This window comes from Mauremys reevesii, unplaced genomic scaffold, assembly GCF_016161935.1.
Source record: "Mauremys reevesii isolate NIE-2019 unplaced genomic scaffold, ASM1616193v1 Contig32, whole genome shotgun sequence".
Classification (NCBI taxonomy): domain Eukaryota; kingdom Metazoa; phylum Chordata; order Testudines; family Geoemydidae; genus Mauremys; species Mauremys reevesii.
Genome location: NW_024100843.1, coordinates 248,405 through 265,877, shown reverse-complemented (window position 1 = coordinate 265,877; position 17,473 = coordinate 248,405). Strand labels below are relative to the sequence as shown.

Genomic DNA, 17,473 nt, shown 5'->3' with positions numbered 1-17,473 from the left:
ACTCACAGTGAGTCACATCCACAAGCCTGTTTTTTAATTTATCGTTATTAACAACAATAGTAGCAGTAATAGACACTCACGTATCTTTTTCTTCAGTTCAGCTTGCTGAGCATCTAGGGGGGAGAAGGTGACATGTAAGATTGCAGTGTCACATTTACAGTGATATCACTCCTGTTAATGAATGTCACTGGGCTGTAATTACTAAGGCCCGGTGCACAGATAGCATTTCTAGATATGGTGGTTAGGGGTGTGAAGTTTTACCCAAATAGTTATAGTGATACAACCCCTAGTGTGGATGCAATTACACTGGGACAAAGGTGCCTCATAGCATTATAGCTTCTCCCCTTCCCCAGTGGCAATAGCTCTACTGGGGTAAGCGCCTTCATCCCTATCTAACAGCATCCACACGAGCCACCTGTGCTGCTTTCCATATCCTGGTAGGGTTACAGCGACACAGTGGTTGGATGTAGACAAGGACCACGTTTAAGGGGGTGGATGGTGCCATCCCCCATCACCCTACATGTTGTCGATGCTCTTTGGGTCTAACTAGCTTCACCAACCACCAGGGAGCCCCTTTAGTCTTGCTGGATGTGGGAGGGACCTTGATGAATAGCTCCTGCTCCTTGTTGCCTGCCAGCAGGCCTGTTCAATATGCAGAAGTTAGCAGGTTGGGCAGTGGATGGGGCGCTGAGCTGGGTCTCAGGAGTCTTGGGCTCTATTCCCAGCTCTGCCGCTGACTTGCAGAATATCCTTGGGCAAGTCCTTTTCCTGCTTTGTGCCTCAGTTTCCCCCCTGCCCTTCACGTGCCTGCCCTAATTAGATTATAAATTAATTGGGGCCAGGATTGTCTCCCAATAGGTGTGTTTGGTGCTCACAGATGCTAGTGTGATACAAGTGACAATGCAGATCCATGGCCAATTTTCTAGGTCTCATTCCTGCTTCAGACTGGGCGACTCCAACGTCCACTGAGCACCTAGGGACAGGTACATTCTATTCTACAATGAGACCCAAAGTGGTGACTCTACATCTGGTGCTTCTCAGTTCACACACAGAGTCGTGGCTCATCCAGGACATCCCCCCACCCCAGGGTGAGTTCAGCTCCTCTCTTCCATTGCTCATTCCCTCTCCCTCCTGCCCTCTCACTGACTTCACTCAAATCTCTCTTCATGGCACAGGACCAAAGCCCCCTGACAGCCTTCTCTGAATTCAGAGACCCTCTCTCCGGTCCCACACCATTCCTTCCCCTCTGTCACCCTACCTTTTCCTCTGTTCTGCTTCCAGAAGCAGTAACCGGACAAGAGAACGAGAAGAAACACACCAGCCAGGGTCACGGACAGAGCCACCTTGTAGGGATTGGTCCTTGGGAGGAACACATCTGCAAGGCAAAGTTGCATTGATTTGAACCCAGACAGAATCGATGTGGCAGCAGCAGGAGTTAAGGGGAGTCTGCAGCATCCTGCGGTGGTCTGGGAGGATCTCACAGGCATGTTTGGTCTGGCTTTTGAGACCTGAGAAGTGGATCATCCCATGAGGCTGAGGGAAGCCCAAGCTTTAGCCTGGTCACTGAACTTGGCTAGGCCCTGGCTACATTGCCGATAGGCCGTCTGCTGTGAGAGACTTTGTTCTGCTGGTGCCGAGCACTCTGGCTGTGCTGGGCTCTGACCTGCTCATGTCTGGCCTTAGGGATGGGCACCTGGGAGACTGCCCAGGGCACTGTCAGAGGAGCTCGCTGCCAGCCAGCACAGGAGTGCAGCAAACTCCCAGAGGCACCGTGTGAGGGGACACCCAGATTTCTCCTGCTTCCTCCTGGTGGAGGAACATGGTGGGGGAGCCGCAATGCACAGATACAGCTTGTCCCCCCAATGTTCTTCCGTGCCCCCTAGGGGGCTGCGTGGGAGGGGGCAGGGCAAGGAACAATGCCAGGGCTCCCTGCATCCAGGTCACTTGTCCCATCTGGGCTGTGCTGTGAGGCATCAGGAGCTGCTGCTCTCTGCCCCACTCCCCTTACCCAGCACAGGGGAGCAGTGACCTGGATGCACGGAGCCATGATGCTGCTCCTCGCTCCCCCTCACAGCCCCCTAGGGGGCACAGAGGAAGGGGGGGAACGAGGAGCAATGCGAGTGAGGAGTTGGAGGGGGGAAGGAGCAGCAATGCCAGCTGCCCCTTGCATCCAGGTCTCTTTACTCACCTGGGTGCAGGAAGGAAGTGAAGGGCTAAGAAAGAAGGGGTGCAAAGGGGGCTGGGGAGAAGGAGGTGGAGGGGGTGGAACACAGGAGTGTTGCTGAGATTAGGGGTGAAGGGGGTGCAGTGCAGGGGATTGGGCACAGGATGGGAGTGCAGGGCTTTGCTGTGAAGGGGATGCAGAAAGGTTTAGGGGGGATGGGGAATAGGAGAGGAGAAGGGAGTGCAGAAGGTGGTTGGGGACGAGGGGCACAAGAGAGTTAGGGAAGAAGGTGGCATAGTGCAGGGGTTGGGGTGTAGGAGGGGAGTACGAGGCTAGGAAAGAAGGAATTAGGAGGGAGTTGGGCAGAAGGGCTGCAGAGGTTGAGGCACAGGATGGGAGTGCAGCATTTAGAAGAGAAGGGGGTGCAGAAGGATTTAGGGGAGCTGGAGCTGGGGAGAACAGGGAGCAGGAGGGGTTGGGGGAGAAAGGTTTTTTTTCATTATTATTGTTATTGTGTATTTTACAAATAGTTTCACACATACATCTCAGATTAGAAGCATGAAATCCCACTCAGTTTTATCAGTGAGTGCCACCTCTCAGCTTCCCTGCACTAGCACAAGATGGGTCCATCTCCCCCACCCCACACACCTGCCTGGTTCCCTCCTTCCCTTACTCTATTCTTGGGAAGAGGCAATGGGACCTTGGGGCTGTGGGGAGCTGGTGGAGGCCTGGGGCAATGGGAGGACACCCACAGGGGTCAGGGCAATAGGGGGGCACTGCATCCATAGGTGCCAAAATACAAGGTCACCCAGGGTGCCATTTTCCCGAAGGCCGGCCCTGGACCTGCTATGTGCATCTTCGCTGTTTTCTCTTGGCCGAGACGGGGGTTGAGGACAGAGCAGGACAAGTTCTGGTTCGAAGAGTCTGTTATAACAGCAGCAATGTGAGTATCAAACAGCCCGTCAGCCCGCTGGGATATTTTCTCCATCACTGGTGCTAGTTGCTGCCCCCTGAGGTCTCTCCACAGCACTTGGGGCTCCGGATACCATCCAGCCGATTCACACACCACGTGGATCCCTCCATGCTGATAGCCATCGACAGAAAGGTGAGGGGTGGAGCCCAGACCTGGAGGGGAATGGAGTGAACCTGTGTCACTGCTACGCCCTGGGGCCACCAGAGAACTGCACTGGTGCAGACTGGAGTGGCGGGACTGTGGCAGTGTGAGCCCAGTGGTGTAGCAGTGTCCTCACTCGCCATGACGTTACATACAGATCTACCACGTGATGGGTAGTTCACACACAGAGCTCCAGTCACCACCTGTGGCTGCACAGACCTCAGGGTATCTCACAAGTCATAGACACACTGTGCTACCTAGAGGTCTTCTATCAGCTCCTGGAAGCAGAGGCTTCTGGGAGATTTCCACAAACTTTCTCAGTGCCCAAGAAAATTGTGGGAGAAGGGGTCATGCTCCCTGGGATGAGCAGCCACGTCTGGGGCATGTCCCCAGAACAGAGGTCAGGGAAATAGGCAGGGACTGATCCTTGCTCAGACAGATGCCCCAGCAGCTGGGGGGTGGAGGAACTGGACATGGAATTGGTTACTCCAGGGGGTCTGAGGAGTTGGCAGCCGAGTGCATCAAACCCATTAGCAGTCGGCCTCGTTCCCTAGGTCTCTGGTGCCTTTCCTGTGAGAGGTGACTAGTCGGAGCAGACCAGAACCGCGGGGGTGGGGGTGAGACACACCATTGACCACTGCTCACTGGTGCTGGGAAGAGTAAACAACACCCCGTCCTACTGACCAGCCACCTCCAGTTCCAAGACAGCTTCTTCGTAAAAGGTGGGTAATTGGAAGAGGCAGCCGTAAGTCCCTTCATCAGAGGGGGTGATGTTGTGTATCCTCAAGGAGACAGTCCCATTTGCAATACTGTCCTTCAGTAGCTTCGTCCTGCTTCGATACGGTGCGATCTGCTGGCCAACCTGATCTCTTCCATCCCGATAGAGATGGACAATTGCAGAGAACGTGGATCGGAACCAGCGCACCTCCATGCTCTCAGCGCTCATCCTGGGGGAGAGGTGACAGGCTAACAGAGCATCTTCTCCCACAAGGGCCCTGATGGGGCGATCGGGTCCAATCACCTTGAAACTCACTGTAGAAGGAACCAGGACAAATCAAACTGTAGCTAACATGGAACTAGGAATATTTCATGGCAATGGAAATGGGAATTTACTGTAATATTTTTATCAGCAAAGGGTCTCCCTGTCAGTCTCTGTATTGTTACCCCCAGAATGCACAAGGGTTAAAATGTCTCTCCAGACAGATGGACGACATGAGATATCTGAAATATGTTACCACCTGGTTCCATACCAGAATAATTAAAGTGAACTAAATACAACCTGCATCTGTGAACGCAGGATCCAGTCTGGAAGAGAAAAAGAAAGAGCCGGGACTGGGGCATTATCACTTAATGGCTGGGGAGCCAATGCAGGCTGGACATTGGAACTCAGCATGGTTTGGCAGCAGGAGAACAGGGGATGAGGAGTGTCAGGGAGCCTGTGTTAAGAACACTGTTCACAGACACACAGGACCTTTCGTTCAGGACTCAGAGGCAAAGGGACAGAGAGAAAGTGTCCAGATGGATGCACAGCAGCATGGCTCAGTGGAGCCCTGGCTTCAGCCACTCTGAGCTGTGTTTTAACCCTGCCCCTCTGTGCTAACCCAAGGATTTCCCAGCACTGTGTTCCCGCTGAGTAATACACCCTATCCTGTAGTCCCTGGGCAGAGCTCACCATGAGAAACAGGAGAGCTAGAGCCCAGAGGCCAGTCTCAGAGGCACTGAGGCCAGGTGGCTACCCTCTTGGAAAATGTGACCCCTTGGGGGTCTGGCATGCTGAAGGGTTACTCCCAAGAGACTTTAAAGGCAGGGCAGAGCACAGACATAGCGACAGCCATATAAATGGAAGCAATGTGATGCTGTGAGCCCCGAGAGGCTGAGAGACTGAATGTGAGACTAGAAGCCACGATCACCTGCATCCTGTTCCCAGCTCTGCCACTGACTCTGAGTGGCCTTGGCCCATCATATACAGATGGATTCTGGCCTTTTCACCTTCCTCTGGCAGAGTAAAGGGGGTTGGGCAATCCCCTCTGCAGAAGTGGCTCGGGGCTGGCATACTTGACCATATCCTCAGAGCACCAAAGCGTGTCACATGGTGTGGCTGGAGCACTTGGCGTTCTGCCAATACCAGGGCTGCAGAGCAGCTGTGGAGGCTGCTGCAAGCTAGAGCAACCCTAGGGGTGCTCTAATTGACACTGGGGGCTGTTGCAGTCCCTGGAACAGCCCAGGATCCAGGAGATGCAAAGGTGGCTAAAATCCAGGCTCTATCCTGGGCTGCACTTCCTGAGAGGCAGAATTTCATCTTTAGATTTGGCACAATATCTCCTTAAGGGCAAATTACATCTCCTAGGTGATCTTCTTACTGAGACCTTTACTACACTCTTAGGAAAACATTTTAAAATCCTCCTTCTCCTAGAAATCAACTCCTCTTTTCTTGTCATTTTTTTCTGGCTTCCATTAACATATCAAATATGTATCATTATTGAGCTTTACATTCCACCTGCTTTCAGCCATGTCTCAGAGTTAGGCAGAACACTCAGAGGGACTGTAACTGATCACTTTATCAAAATTACTGCTGGTTGAAATTTTTTTATCAAAACTTTTTTTGACAAAATGTGGCTTTTTAAGCAAAATGAAAATTTTCAATTTCAGTCAAAAATTTCCCTTCATGTTGAAAAAAACATAAATAAAACTTGTCTGAAAACTGAAAATTTGTCAGTAAAAAAATACATTCTCAGTACAGTTACTTCTCAGATTTTGGACAAAACAAACAAAGAAAAAACAATTGGTAGGAAATTTTGAAAAATAGTTTAAATAAAACTTCCCACCAACAATAATTGGCCTTTTCAAACCACTTCTAATCAAACCTGATTCAGCCACGTTTCCGCTTTTTTAATTTTTGCCATTTGAAAATCATCTTTGTAATTTTATGTAAATTCTCCCAGAGTTTGGAAGAGTGTGACTAAAGTCCTGCGGTGCCTGGGAGCTACTCCTTGTTTTCCCACCCTTCCCACTTAGCCCCAACACTCCCTCCAAGCCAGTCTGCCCTTTTCTTCAGAGCACCAGAGGTGAAATCCTGGCCCCACTGGTGCCAGTGGGAAGATTATTACCAGGTGTCACCTAGTATCTCCACTACCCAGCTCTCCCCCGAGTTGTGAACACTCAGACGCATCCCTGGCCCCCAAAACTCTCCATTGCATTTCTGGACAAAGGTTTCTAGTTGCTGAGGACAGGACCAGGCTATGGGCAGTTTCTAATTGTTGAGGCCATTCTACGGAACAGATTGTCCCTGCAAGCAGGACCCAGCTATACATCTCCGCTGCCCCTAGGGGCAGGACACGTACCACTGAACCAGAAATCAATCAGCCTCATGGGGACATTTTGGGGCACAGCCGCCACATGCTGCCAGCTGGAGACTTGCTGTGAGGACCTCTTGTAGGCTATAAGACACAGTTATTGCCCAACACTTCCTTGGTCCTCTGCCCACCAGCTGCCACCTTTGCTGTTCTGCTCATAACCCCTGAGTTTCCTCAGACAGAGCTCAAACTGAGGGCCCAGCCTTCCCCAGCACAGCTGCTGGTTTCTGTGGGAGAGAGACTGGACCCTAAAGCCCCAGGAATCCTACCTGAGTCCAGCTGGGGAACGTGAAGAGAAATGAGGAAAATGGTGAAGCCAAGCAGCGGCAGTGACCTCACGGAGCCGGGGCACATCGAGGTATCCTCCATCTCCCTGATGTCCAGACGACCACACAAGCCCTGGGTGAGTGAGTCAGTCAGTGAGCGTGACCCTGCGATCCAGAACATGAGCGCGGTAAATAGGCAGAGCTGGTGAGACTACGCTGACTCCACTGGGAACTGGAGTGTGACAACCACACATTCAGGCCAGACCTTTCAGAGGTGCCCAGCACCTGCAGCTGAGACCAGATTTTCCAAAGGGCTCAGCGCGTTGGGCGCCCAAAAAGTGCTGAATTCTGCTGACAGTCTGGCCCAAACTCAGGCCAGCTCCAGCTCTGGCACAGGAATAAACCCACTCTGAAAGGAGCGATTTCTAGACAAGTTCCAGAACTACTGGCTGAAAGCTCCCCGGCCTACACGTGCCCTCAGCTCAGGGAACTCTGTGCTGGTTCAAAACTGCAGCCCTGTGCTACAAAGAGGGCTTGGGGGTTCTTTTTTAAACCACACACAAGGCAGCCCCCTGTGCCACTCCTCATGGCAGAGGGTCCTGCTGCCACCCAGCTGCAGCTCATAGGGGGAGGAGGTGGTCTCCCAGCCTCAGTCCCTGTCCATCTGGGAAAGAGACTCCAGCCTGCCCAAAGGGGAGTCTTCACAGCCCTTGCCAGTCTAGCACACCGTTCTTGTGTGGGTTGTCTCTGATGCAGCCACTGAAAATGGAGGAGAAGGGCAGGGCCCAGGGAACGCTGTATAACTGGGGCCCTGGATTGTCACAATCCAGCCCATAAGGGTGGACTGGCATCCCAGGGTGGGCCCAGCTGGAGTCAGTGCATGCCGGCTGTACAACTGGCTGAGGGCCTCAGGCAGCACCCTGAAGCAGGACTGGTCCCACAGGGCTCAGCAAAAGCCTCAGGCAGAGAAAGTCCCCTCCGGGGAATCAGGTTCCTGGCACCAACAAGATCAAACAACCTAGCAGAGCCCTGGGGAATTATCTTTGTGTGCAGCTCAGTAATAGAACAGGGGCATCAGCAACATCAATCAGCTGGGGAAACTGTCATGGCTTCTAAAAAGAAAATTCATTGCTCATTAATTGGTTAGAATTCTTTGAATGTGCCAAAAGGGATAGTAGATGTAATTTACTTGGACTTTCTAAAGGCCTTTGGCGCAGTCCCTCTCAAGAGGCTACTAAAGAAATCAGGTCATGGGGGAGAGGCAAAATATTGTCATGGATCAGAAACCTGCTTGGCGACAGTGGGAATAAATGGTCAGTTTTCATCATGGCCAGAGATTAACAGCAGGGCCTCAAAGTTCTGTACTAGGTCCTGTGTTCTTTCATAAACGTATTCATGAGCTGGAATGGGGTGGTGAGGGGTGGTGAGGTAGTGATAGATGATGGTGACACGAAGATATTGAGGTTAGTCAGGCCGTAAGAGGGCTGTGAGGAATAGGTGACCAGATGTCCCATTTTATAGGGACAGTTCTGATTTGTGGGTCTTTTCTTATATAGGCTCCTATTACCCTCCACCCTCTGTCCTGATTTTTCACACTTGCTGTCTGGTCACCCTAGTTAGGAACTTCAGAGAGACCTGAACAACGCAGGAAATGGGCAACAGGAGAGTAAATGAAATCCAGTGTCAATAAATGCAAAGTATCGTACACCAAAGGGGAAAGTCTGAACTCCTCATCCAAATGGACTGTACCAACTCAGGAGAGGACCTGGCCATCGCAGAAGTCTGCTCAATGGAGACCTCTCCTAAGTGAATAGTGGCAGGCCAAGAAAGCTAATAAAACATTGCTCTGTGGGGTGGTGGTGGGGGGGCTTTTACCAGCAACACTGCAGGAAGCCTGGGGTTCCTCCTGTATTGGGTGGGCCTGAGAAGAGGAGAGGCTGGAAGGACCCTTAGCCCTGGACTTCCAGCTGTTGCTTAGTAAAGCTAATGTTAAAAAAGTTACATAATATTTACACTGGTTAAGAAAACAATGTCTGTACATCTAGGTATAGTGCTTAGATTATCCATAAAGACAAAGTTAGTTTTAAAAGTCAAAAGCACAAGAAATACATAATCATCAATAACCCAAATTAAAGGGATTAAATTTAACAATTCAGTTTAGATATTAGAATCCAAATACTTGGGTACATCACTCATGAAAAGTTGTACAGAGAGTTGGTTGGGAAAGCAAATACATCAAGCAATGAGTGAAAATTGTCCCTCAGTAACTGAGAATTTGGGGCAGGTTGTCCATTGGGATTTCACTGGGAACTGAGCCAATCAGGCTCTTTCTATGCCATCCCTGAGTACTTGCTACTGGCCACATTTTGCTTTATGCAGCATTGTTTATTTGTGGAGTCACATGCCAAAGAAGGTGGGTGGGGGCAGTCGGAGGCCGCATGGAACTTGGAGCTCATCACCCTGCAGCTACCAATTCTCCCTGCTCGTTCCAGCTTTCAGCAGCAGTTTGCATGGAGTGTTTGCAGATCAAAGGCAGACAGCACCGGGTGAGCATGAGCAGGGACCCTCCATAGGGAAGCCCCATCTCCTGGGCCAACTGGCTGAGTCATGGGACACTGCTGGGGAGTGGGGGGGGGGCGAAATGAGGCAGGAGTTAAATAACTGGTGTCCCCAGGCAACTTTGACACCTCCTTTAGAGGACAACATGCATGACTAGCTCTCATATTTATTATTAGCCTGTCTGTAGAGTGAAATACCAGACAAAATACCCCTGCAAAGTGCTCCGGATGCCCGAACAATTTGTTAGAGTCACAATAGCTGGCGCCCACCCAGCAGGAAAACATTATCCCACACACACAATGAATGAACTCAGCCAGCCAATAAATCAAAGCTGCAAAACTGCCCCATTAACTGCCCAGGAACAACCCTCAACCCTCTCCCGTAACTCTATCCAGTAAAGAAGAGCCCGTCAGGCTCTGGTGAAGGGGCTGGTCCCTTGTGATGTATCCTGGAGCCTGGCAGGTTCTTTCTGATTGGAAGCCAGAGCAGGGAGCTCTGGAGGTACGAGAATATTGGTTGGGTAAAGCACATGCAGTGGGAGCATGTCAGCTGCTGCACCCCTTCCTAGGGCTGCCCTGCACTGCCCTTCCCCTGCTGACCCAGGAAAAGGGATTTAAAAACAAGATAAAGAATGAAAAAATCCTGCCACCTACCTTATGAAACCAGGAGAAACTTCTCAGCTGTTACAGAATTGCTGTCCTCCAGCTACAGTCAGTTACACGGGCCCCTAGTCCAGGAGGTGCCTCACAATTAATGAATTGAAGTGAGGCTACGAAGCAAAATCATTTTGGAAAAGAGAATCAGTTGGGTATCAGTCTGGTCTCGTGCAGTTTTCTGTTAATGCTTGTTCAACGGCTGAAGAATTTATTCTTTATTCCTGCACGTAGCAAGGCTGAAGAAGAAAGTGAAAGAGTAAAGCAGAGCAAGGGGGTTCGCCAGAGGTTAAAAATAATTTTTGCTGCTTTTTAGCAAAACTGACAATCACAACCACCACTCTTCCCACAGCTGCTGGCCCACAGCTCCTCACAGCCTGGAGAGTAGGGTCAGGGCCTCCCTCACTTATCCAGCTCTGACTCAGATCCAGCCCTCTTACCATTACCCCCTACTCCAAATATCCCGGGTTAAGTGACTTGTCCAACATCCTGGCTCTTCCTGCAGCCTCCTCCTCATTCCCTACACAGATGTTCTATCACATTATAGGATGTGCTAGGTAAATTGGTCTGTGTGTCTCACTGGACTTAGCAGAAGTGGCTCGGCAGAACCAAGCACACAGATTTGGCTCAATCAGTCTGAGACACACTGTGGCCATGTGGGAGAGACCTGTCCTGATCCTAAAGCTACTAGAACTGAGCTTGTGCAACATCTCATGTTCAGGTTAGAAGGGGGACAAGGATCCTTGATGGTCTCCTCAGGTAGGGACATGACACCTTGATCAATAATAATACTGTGAAGCACAGAGAATTGTTAACACGAGTGAGTGGAAGAAGTGAAACTAGACCTCATGGTCTCCTGGCTCCCAGGCCAGTGCACCTCCCTCTAGCCTAGGGGTGTTAATCTCATTCTGTGCAGGGGGCCAAATTCCATTGTATTATGATCTCTGGGCCAGAGCATCCATTTAGGGCTCACCACTCTCCTCATTCCAAAGTGACGCCCTCACCAGCCTCCATGGAAGATTAAGAGCAGTAATAGAGTAAATTCCCTGTTCATTATCATCACCGTGTTACTTCTCCAGGGCCTTGTTATCGTGCTCAGCATCACTCAGTGGGGAAAACGCTCACCACTGTGACCACCATTCTCTGTCCTTTGTTCCTCTTCCTTCCCTATCCTCTTGTTTCCCTGCTTTCCTTTTTCTCCCCTGCGTCTTCCTGTCTTCCCTTGGCATTTCCTTCCCCTCAGCTACTCCCACTTCACTCGCAAGGTTGCCCTCCCACCGTCTACCCTAGCCCAGCTACTAAAATGGACAGCAGTGAAATAGTTCATGCTCAGGTTTAAACATAATTGTTGGGAGGGGGGAGCTGAAGTTCTGCAGAATTTAGTGTTAGCACTGGGCCTTCTCATCTGTGGTTCAAGAAATGAGGTCTAATAGCTTCATATTATCAATTCTGGCCCTTGGTTCAGGTCCCACACAGAAGATGTCAGCAGTGGAAGTCCACTGCTCTGAGTTTGTGGGCTCCTGTTCTTCACTGTGTCACCCATTTGCCAGACTAATCCAATGGGGAAGCCCTAGGAAACAGGAGACAGTATTGGACAACATGCCTCCAGACACCAGATGGAGACACACGTGCAAAGAGCTCAGGGCCCATTGGTCCTCGGTTGAGTCACCGAGTTCCTGAGGCAGGAGGAATAAAGGGCTCTCCCTCCTTTGAGGATCAGAGGAGTCCCACTAGAGCAGAGGTGGGCAAACTATGGCCCATGGGATTGTCCTGCCGGGCCTTGAGCTCCCGGCCGAGGAGGCTGCCCCCAGTCCCTCCCGTGCTGTCCCCTCTCCCCCGCAGCCTCAGCTCACCATGCCACCAGCACGGCTTGTACCCACCCACTTCCCAGGCTTTCCAATAAGCCAGTCCTGCCGCTCTGAACGGCATGGTAATAGGGTGGGGCATGGGGGGATTGGATAAGGGGCAGGAGGTCCCGAGGGGCAGTCAGAGAACGGGGAGCAGTTGGATGGGGCGGAGGTTCGGGGGGGGCATCAGGTGACAGGGAGCAGGGGGCGGTTGGATAGGTGTGGGAGTCCCAGGGGGCCTATCAGAAAGCGGGGGTGTGGATCAGGGACAGGGAGCAGGGGTGGATACTGAGTGAGGTCCCAGGGGGCTGTTAGGGGCAGAGGGTCCTGGAAGGGGGCAGTCAGGGGACAAGGAGCAGGAGGGGTTGGATGGGTCAGGGGTTCTGGGGGTGGTGGTCAGGGGATGGGGAGCAGGGGTGGGTTGATAGGCATGGGGGGGCCTGTCAGGGGTTGGGGCTGTGGATAGGGGTCAAGGCAGTCAGGGAGGTTGGTGAGAGTGGGGTCCAGAGGGGGCGGTCAGGGATGGGAGGTCCCGAGGGCAGGGCCAGGCTGTTTGGGGAAGCACAGCCTTCCCTACCCGGCCCTCCATATAGTTTCGTACCTCTATGTGGCCCTCGGGCTAAAACGTTTGCCCACCCCTGCACTAGAGGACAATTGTTTTTCATTCAGTGTAGGTTAAAAAAAATCAGCTCACAATCAAGGTGTCCTAGCTCAGCAATGCCTTGTTCAAATAACTCGTTTTCCCCAATAACTTGATCTCACCCCCGACAATCAGGCTGAGCTGACTTATCTTTTGGAATTTAGAGAGGATGAAAAAAGTAGGTTTTAAACAAAAACTTCATTGCAAACTGAACTCTGCAGAGGCTACTGCCTATGTCTCCAGCTCTCCTCCAGGGGTCATACTGATTTATGCCAGCCGATATCCTGGCAAAGGTTTCCGATGGTGGAAGGTTTACCAGGAATCTAGGTTACGGTGGCACTTCTTGTGTTCACAGCACACACAGAGAGAAGTTAAATAAAAACATAACTTTTTTTCTCAGAATTCAGAACACACACACAAGAACCCAACACTAAGAAGAGAGACAAAGCAGGCTGCTCCCTAAAGCACAACTCTCCCCAACTTACTTTAAGCTGGCTGTCTGCAAACTGACTGCTGGCACAATCACAAGCTTATCTACAGAGCCCTCTAGCCTGCAAGTATGACCAGGGAATTCCTCGCTCCCCACCACACACCCTTACAGTTATAGCTGGCAATTCCAACACAGTCAGACCTCAGTACACCTCAGCACTGAGGCCCTCTAATCTCCCCTACACTCAGGCAGCCATTGAGGGTCGGTGCAGCCCAGGGAAGTGGGTACAACCACGGCTGCCAGGGAACAGACACTATTTCAGTCTGTGAATAAACAGACACTATTTCAGTCTGTTACAGGAAAATGGAAAAGGGACTGCAAAGATCTCTGAGCATTTTAGTAATTTCTGCAGCAATTTTTAAAGTATCATAGAATCTCAGGGTTGGAAGGGACCTCAGGAGATCATCTAGTCCAACCACCTGCTCAAAGCAGGACCAAACCCAACTAAATCATCCCAGCCAGGGCTTTGTCAAGCCTGACCTTAAAGACCTCTAAGGAAGGAGATTCCACCACCTCCTTAGGTAACGCATTCCAGTTCCTCACCACCCTACTAGTGAAAAAGTTTTTCCTAATATCCAACCTAAACCTCCCCCTCTTCAACTTGAGACCATTACTCCTTGTTCTGTCATCTTCTACCACTGAGAACAGTCTAGATCCATCCTCCTTGGAACCCCCTTTCAGGTAGTTGAAAGCAGCTATCAAATCCCCCCTCATTCTTCTCTTCTGCAGACTAAACAATCCCAGTTCCCTCAGCCTCTTCTCATAAGTCATGTGCTCCAGCCCCCTAATCATTTTTGTTGCCCTCCGCTGGACTCTTTCCAATTTATCCACATCCTTCTTGTAGTGTGGGGCCCAAAACTGGACACAGTACTCCAAATGAGGCCTCACCTGTGCTGAATAGAGAGGAATGATCACATCCCTCAATCTGCTGGAAATGCCCCTACTTATACAACCCAAAATGCCATTAGCCTTCTTGGCAACAAGGACACACTGTTGACTCATATTCAGCTTTTCGTCCACCGTAACCCCTAGGTCCTTTTCTGCAGAACTGCTGCCCAGCCATTCGGTCCCTAGTCTGTAGCAGTGCATGGGATTCTGCCGTCCTAAGTGCAGGACTCTGCACTTGTCCTTGTTGAACCTCATCAGGTTTCTTTTGGCCCAGTCCTCTAATTTGTCTAGGTCCCTCTGTATCCTATCTCTACCCTCCAGCGTAGGAAAGTGAGAGCCCCAGACAGACTCCCATCCATAGGAACAGCTCCCATGAAGAACAACAGAGCCTCACCCAGAGCAATCAGGGGCTGACACTCACCTGCCTGCTGGATCCTATAGGGAAGGGCAGAGGCTGGTGGTGGAGGAAGGGGTCCTACCTTCAGAACTACCAGGTCTGCGTTGCAAGTGAACGTCTCAGTATTTACGGTAGCATTGCACGTCTGACTCCAGTCTGTTCAGACAGATATTGCTGGTTAACTTACAGCAATTTTATCTGAACAGAAACATTTTCCATGCATCTAGAATCTTTCAATTGAAAGTGAAACCATCACTGGTAAATTACAGGAATCTCATTTATGGTACACAGAGATAAAAGATTTTAAGAAACACACACACAGTCCAAGGGTGGTGACAGCTTTAGTTTTTAAGGCATTTTCCTGCTCGCTCAGTCACTGTCACAACAATTTCTGTCATACACATATGCCAAGGCTTTCTGCCCCCACAAGCACTATATTTTTCTGACTGAAGCAGTGTGCCAGAGGGGCGCAGAACTAATCAGACCTCAGCAGTAGTCCTTGTCCAAGGCAGAAGAGGCCTTGCTGCAGTTCCAGGTAATTCACAAGTTTTCTGGTTCAAAATAAAACAAACTCACTGAGAGGCCACATTCTCCTTCCACAGTGGAGAATAAACAACAAGAGCCATACTCTGCCCGGCCTTCACACAGGTGGGCAGTGTGAGCACAGAGAGGTTTTTCCCTCCCTCCTTGCATAGCCTACATAAAGTCCCCCCCATCCTGTGCCAACAGGACTAGAGCAGGGCAGACAGGGCAGGGCAGCCCTATGAAATGGTGCAACAGCTGACATGCTCCCCCTCCATGTGCTCTAACCTAACCAATATCCACCTACCTCCAGAGCTTCCTGCCCTGACTTCCAATCAGAAAGGCCCTGTCTGGCTCCTGGGTTCAGGAGAAGGGACCAGCCCTTTCACCAGAGCCTAACAGGCCCTTCTTTATTTGATAGAGGGTTGAGGGCTGTTCCTGGGCGGCTAATCATAGAATCACAGAATCACAGAATATCACGGTTGGAAGGGACCTCAGAAGGTCATCAAGTCCAACCCCCTGCTCAAAGCAGGACCAAACCCAACTAAATCATCCCAGCCAGGACTTTGTCAAGCCTAACCTTAAAAACCTCTAAGGAAGGAGATTCCACCACCTCCTTAGGTAACGCATTCCAGTGCTTCACCACCCACCTAGTGAAAAAGTTTTTCCTAATATCCAACCTAAACCTCCCCCTCTTCAACTTGAGGCCATTACACCCTGTTCTGTCATCAGATACCACTGAGAACAGTCTAACTCCATCCTCTTTGGAACCCCCTTTCAGGTAGTTGAAAGCAGCTATCAAATCCCCCCTCATTCTTCTCTTCCACAGACTAAACAATCCCCGTTCCCTCAGCCTCTCCTCATAAGTCATGTGCTCCAGCTCCCTAATCATTTTTGTTGCCCTCTGCTGGACTCTTTACAATTTATCCACATCCTTCTTGTAGTGTGGGGCCCAAAACTGGACACAGTACTCCAGATGAGGCCTTACCAATGTCGAATAGAGGGGAATGATCACATCCCTCAATCTGCTGGCAATGCCCCTACTTATACAGCCCAAAATGCCATTAGCATTCTTGGCAACAAGGGCCCACTGTTGACTCATATCCAGCTTCTCGTCCACTGTAACCCCTAGGTCCTTTTCTGCAGAACTGCTACCTAGCCACTCGGTCCCTAGTCTCTAACAGTGAATGGGATTCTTCCGTCCTAAGTGCAGGACTCTGCACTTGTCCTTGTTGAACCTCATCAGATTTCTTTTGGCCCAGTCCTCTAATTTATCTAGGTCCCTCTGTATCCTATCCCTACCCTCCAGCATATCTACCACTCCTCCCAGTTTAGTGTCATCTGCAAACTTGCTGAGGGTGTAGTCCATGCCATCTTCCAGATCATTAATGAAGATATTGAACAAAACCGGCCCCAGGACCGAACCTTGGGGCACTCCACTTGAAACTGGCTGCCAACTAGACATGGAGCCGTTGATCACTACCCGCTGAGCCTGACAATCTAGCCAGCTTTCTATCCATCTTGTAGTCCAATCATTCAGCCCATACTTCTTTAACTTGCTGGCAAGAATACTGTGGGAGACCGTATCAAAAGCTTTGCTAAAGTCAAGGAATAACACATCCACTGCTTTCCCCTCATCCACAGACCCTCATAGAAGGCAATTAGGTTAGTCAGGCATGACTTGCCCTTGGTGAATCCATGCTGACTGTTCCTGATCACTTTCCTCTCCTCTAAGTGCTTCAGAATTGATTCCTTGAGGACCTGCTCCATGATTTTTCTAGGGACTGAAGTGAGGCTGACTGGCCTGTAGTTCCCCGGATCCTCCTTCTTCCCTTTTTTAAAGATGGGCACTACAGTAGCCTTTTTCCAGTCATCCGGGACCTCCCCTGTTCGCCATGAGTTTTCAAAGATAATGGCCAATGGCTCTGCAATCACATCCGCCAAATCCTTTAGCACCCTCGGATGCAACGCATCCGGCCCCATGGACTTGTGCTTGTCCAGTTTTTCTAAATATTCCCGAACCATTTCTTTCTCCACAGAGAGCTGGTCACCTTCTCCCCATACTGTGCTGCCCAGTGCAGCAGTCTGGGAGCTGACCTTGTCTGTGAAGACAGAGGCAAGAAAAGCATTAAGTACATTAGCTTTTTCCACATCCTCTGTCACTAGGTTGCCTCCCTCATTCAGTAAGGGGCCCACACTTTCCTTGACTTTCTTGTTACTAACATACTTGAAAGAAACCCTTCTTGTTACTCTTAACATCTCTTGCTAGCTGCAACTCCAAGTGTGATTTGGCCTTCCTGATTTCACACCTGCATGCCTGAGCAATATTTTGATACTCCTCCCTTGTCTTTTGTCTAATCTTCCACTTCTTGTAAGCTTCTTTTTTGCCTTTAAGATTAGCAAGGATTTCACTGTTACGCCAAGCTGGTCGCCTGCCATATTTACTATTTTTCCTACACATCGGGATGTTTTTTTCTTGCAGCCTCAATAAGGATTCTTTAAAATACAGCCAGCTCTCCTGGACTCCTTTCCCCCTCATGTTATTTTCCCAGGGGATCCTGCTCATCAGCTCCCTGAGGG

At 50.4% G+C, this 17,473-nt stretch overlaps 1 protein-coding gene across 5 annotated transcripts in view; it reads right to left on the bottom strand.

Moving 5' to 3' along the window:
• Positions 1 to 17,473, bottom strand: part of LOC120393809 (butyrophilin subfamily 1 member A1-like) — a 61,756-nt gene that overhangs the window by 30,330 nt on the left and 13,953 nt on the right. For 3 of the 5 annotated variants that reach the window (XM_039518298.1, XM_039518299.1, XM_039518300.1), the window contains 6 exons: positions 10,110 to 10,348; positions 6,901 to 7,030; positions 3,963 to 4,310; positions 3,008 to 3,289; positions 1,259 to 1,375; positions 81 to 113 (listed from right to left, as the gene is read on the bottom strand). In XM_039518298.1, coding sequence (XP_039374232.1) covers positions 81 to 113; positions 1,259 to 1,375; positions 3,008 to 3,289; positions 3,963 to 4,310; positions 6,901 to 7,000 — 880 coding nt within the window. In that variant the 5' untranslated portion in view covers positions 7,001 to 7,030; positions 10,110 to 10,348. Of the gene's footprint in view, positions 1 to 80; positions 114 to 1,258; positions 1,376 to 3,007; positions 3,290 to 3,962; positions 4,311 to 6,900; positions 7,031 to 10,109; positions 10,349 to 14,395; positions 14,528 to 15,200; positions 15,237 to 17,473 lie in introns of those variants that run through there. The other 2 variants (XM_039518296.1, XM_039518301.1) reach the window with 2 other exon arrangements.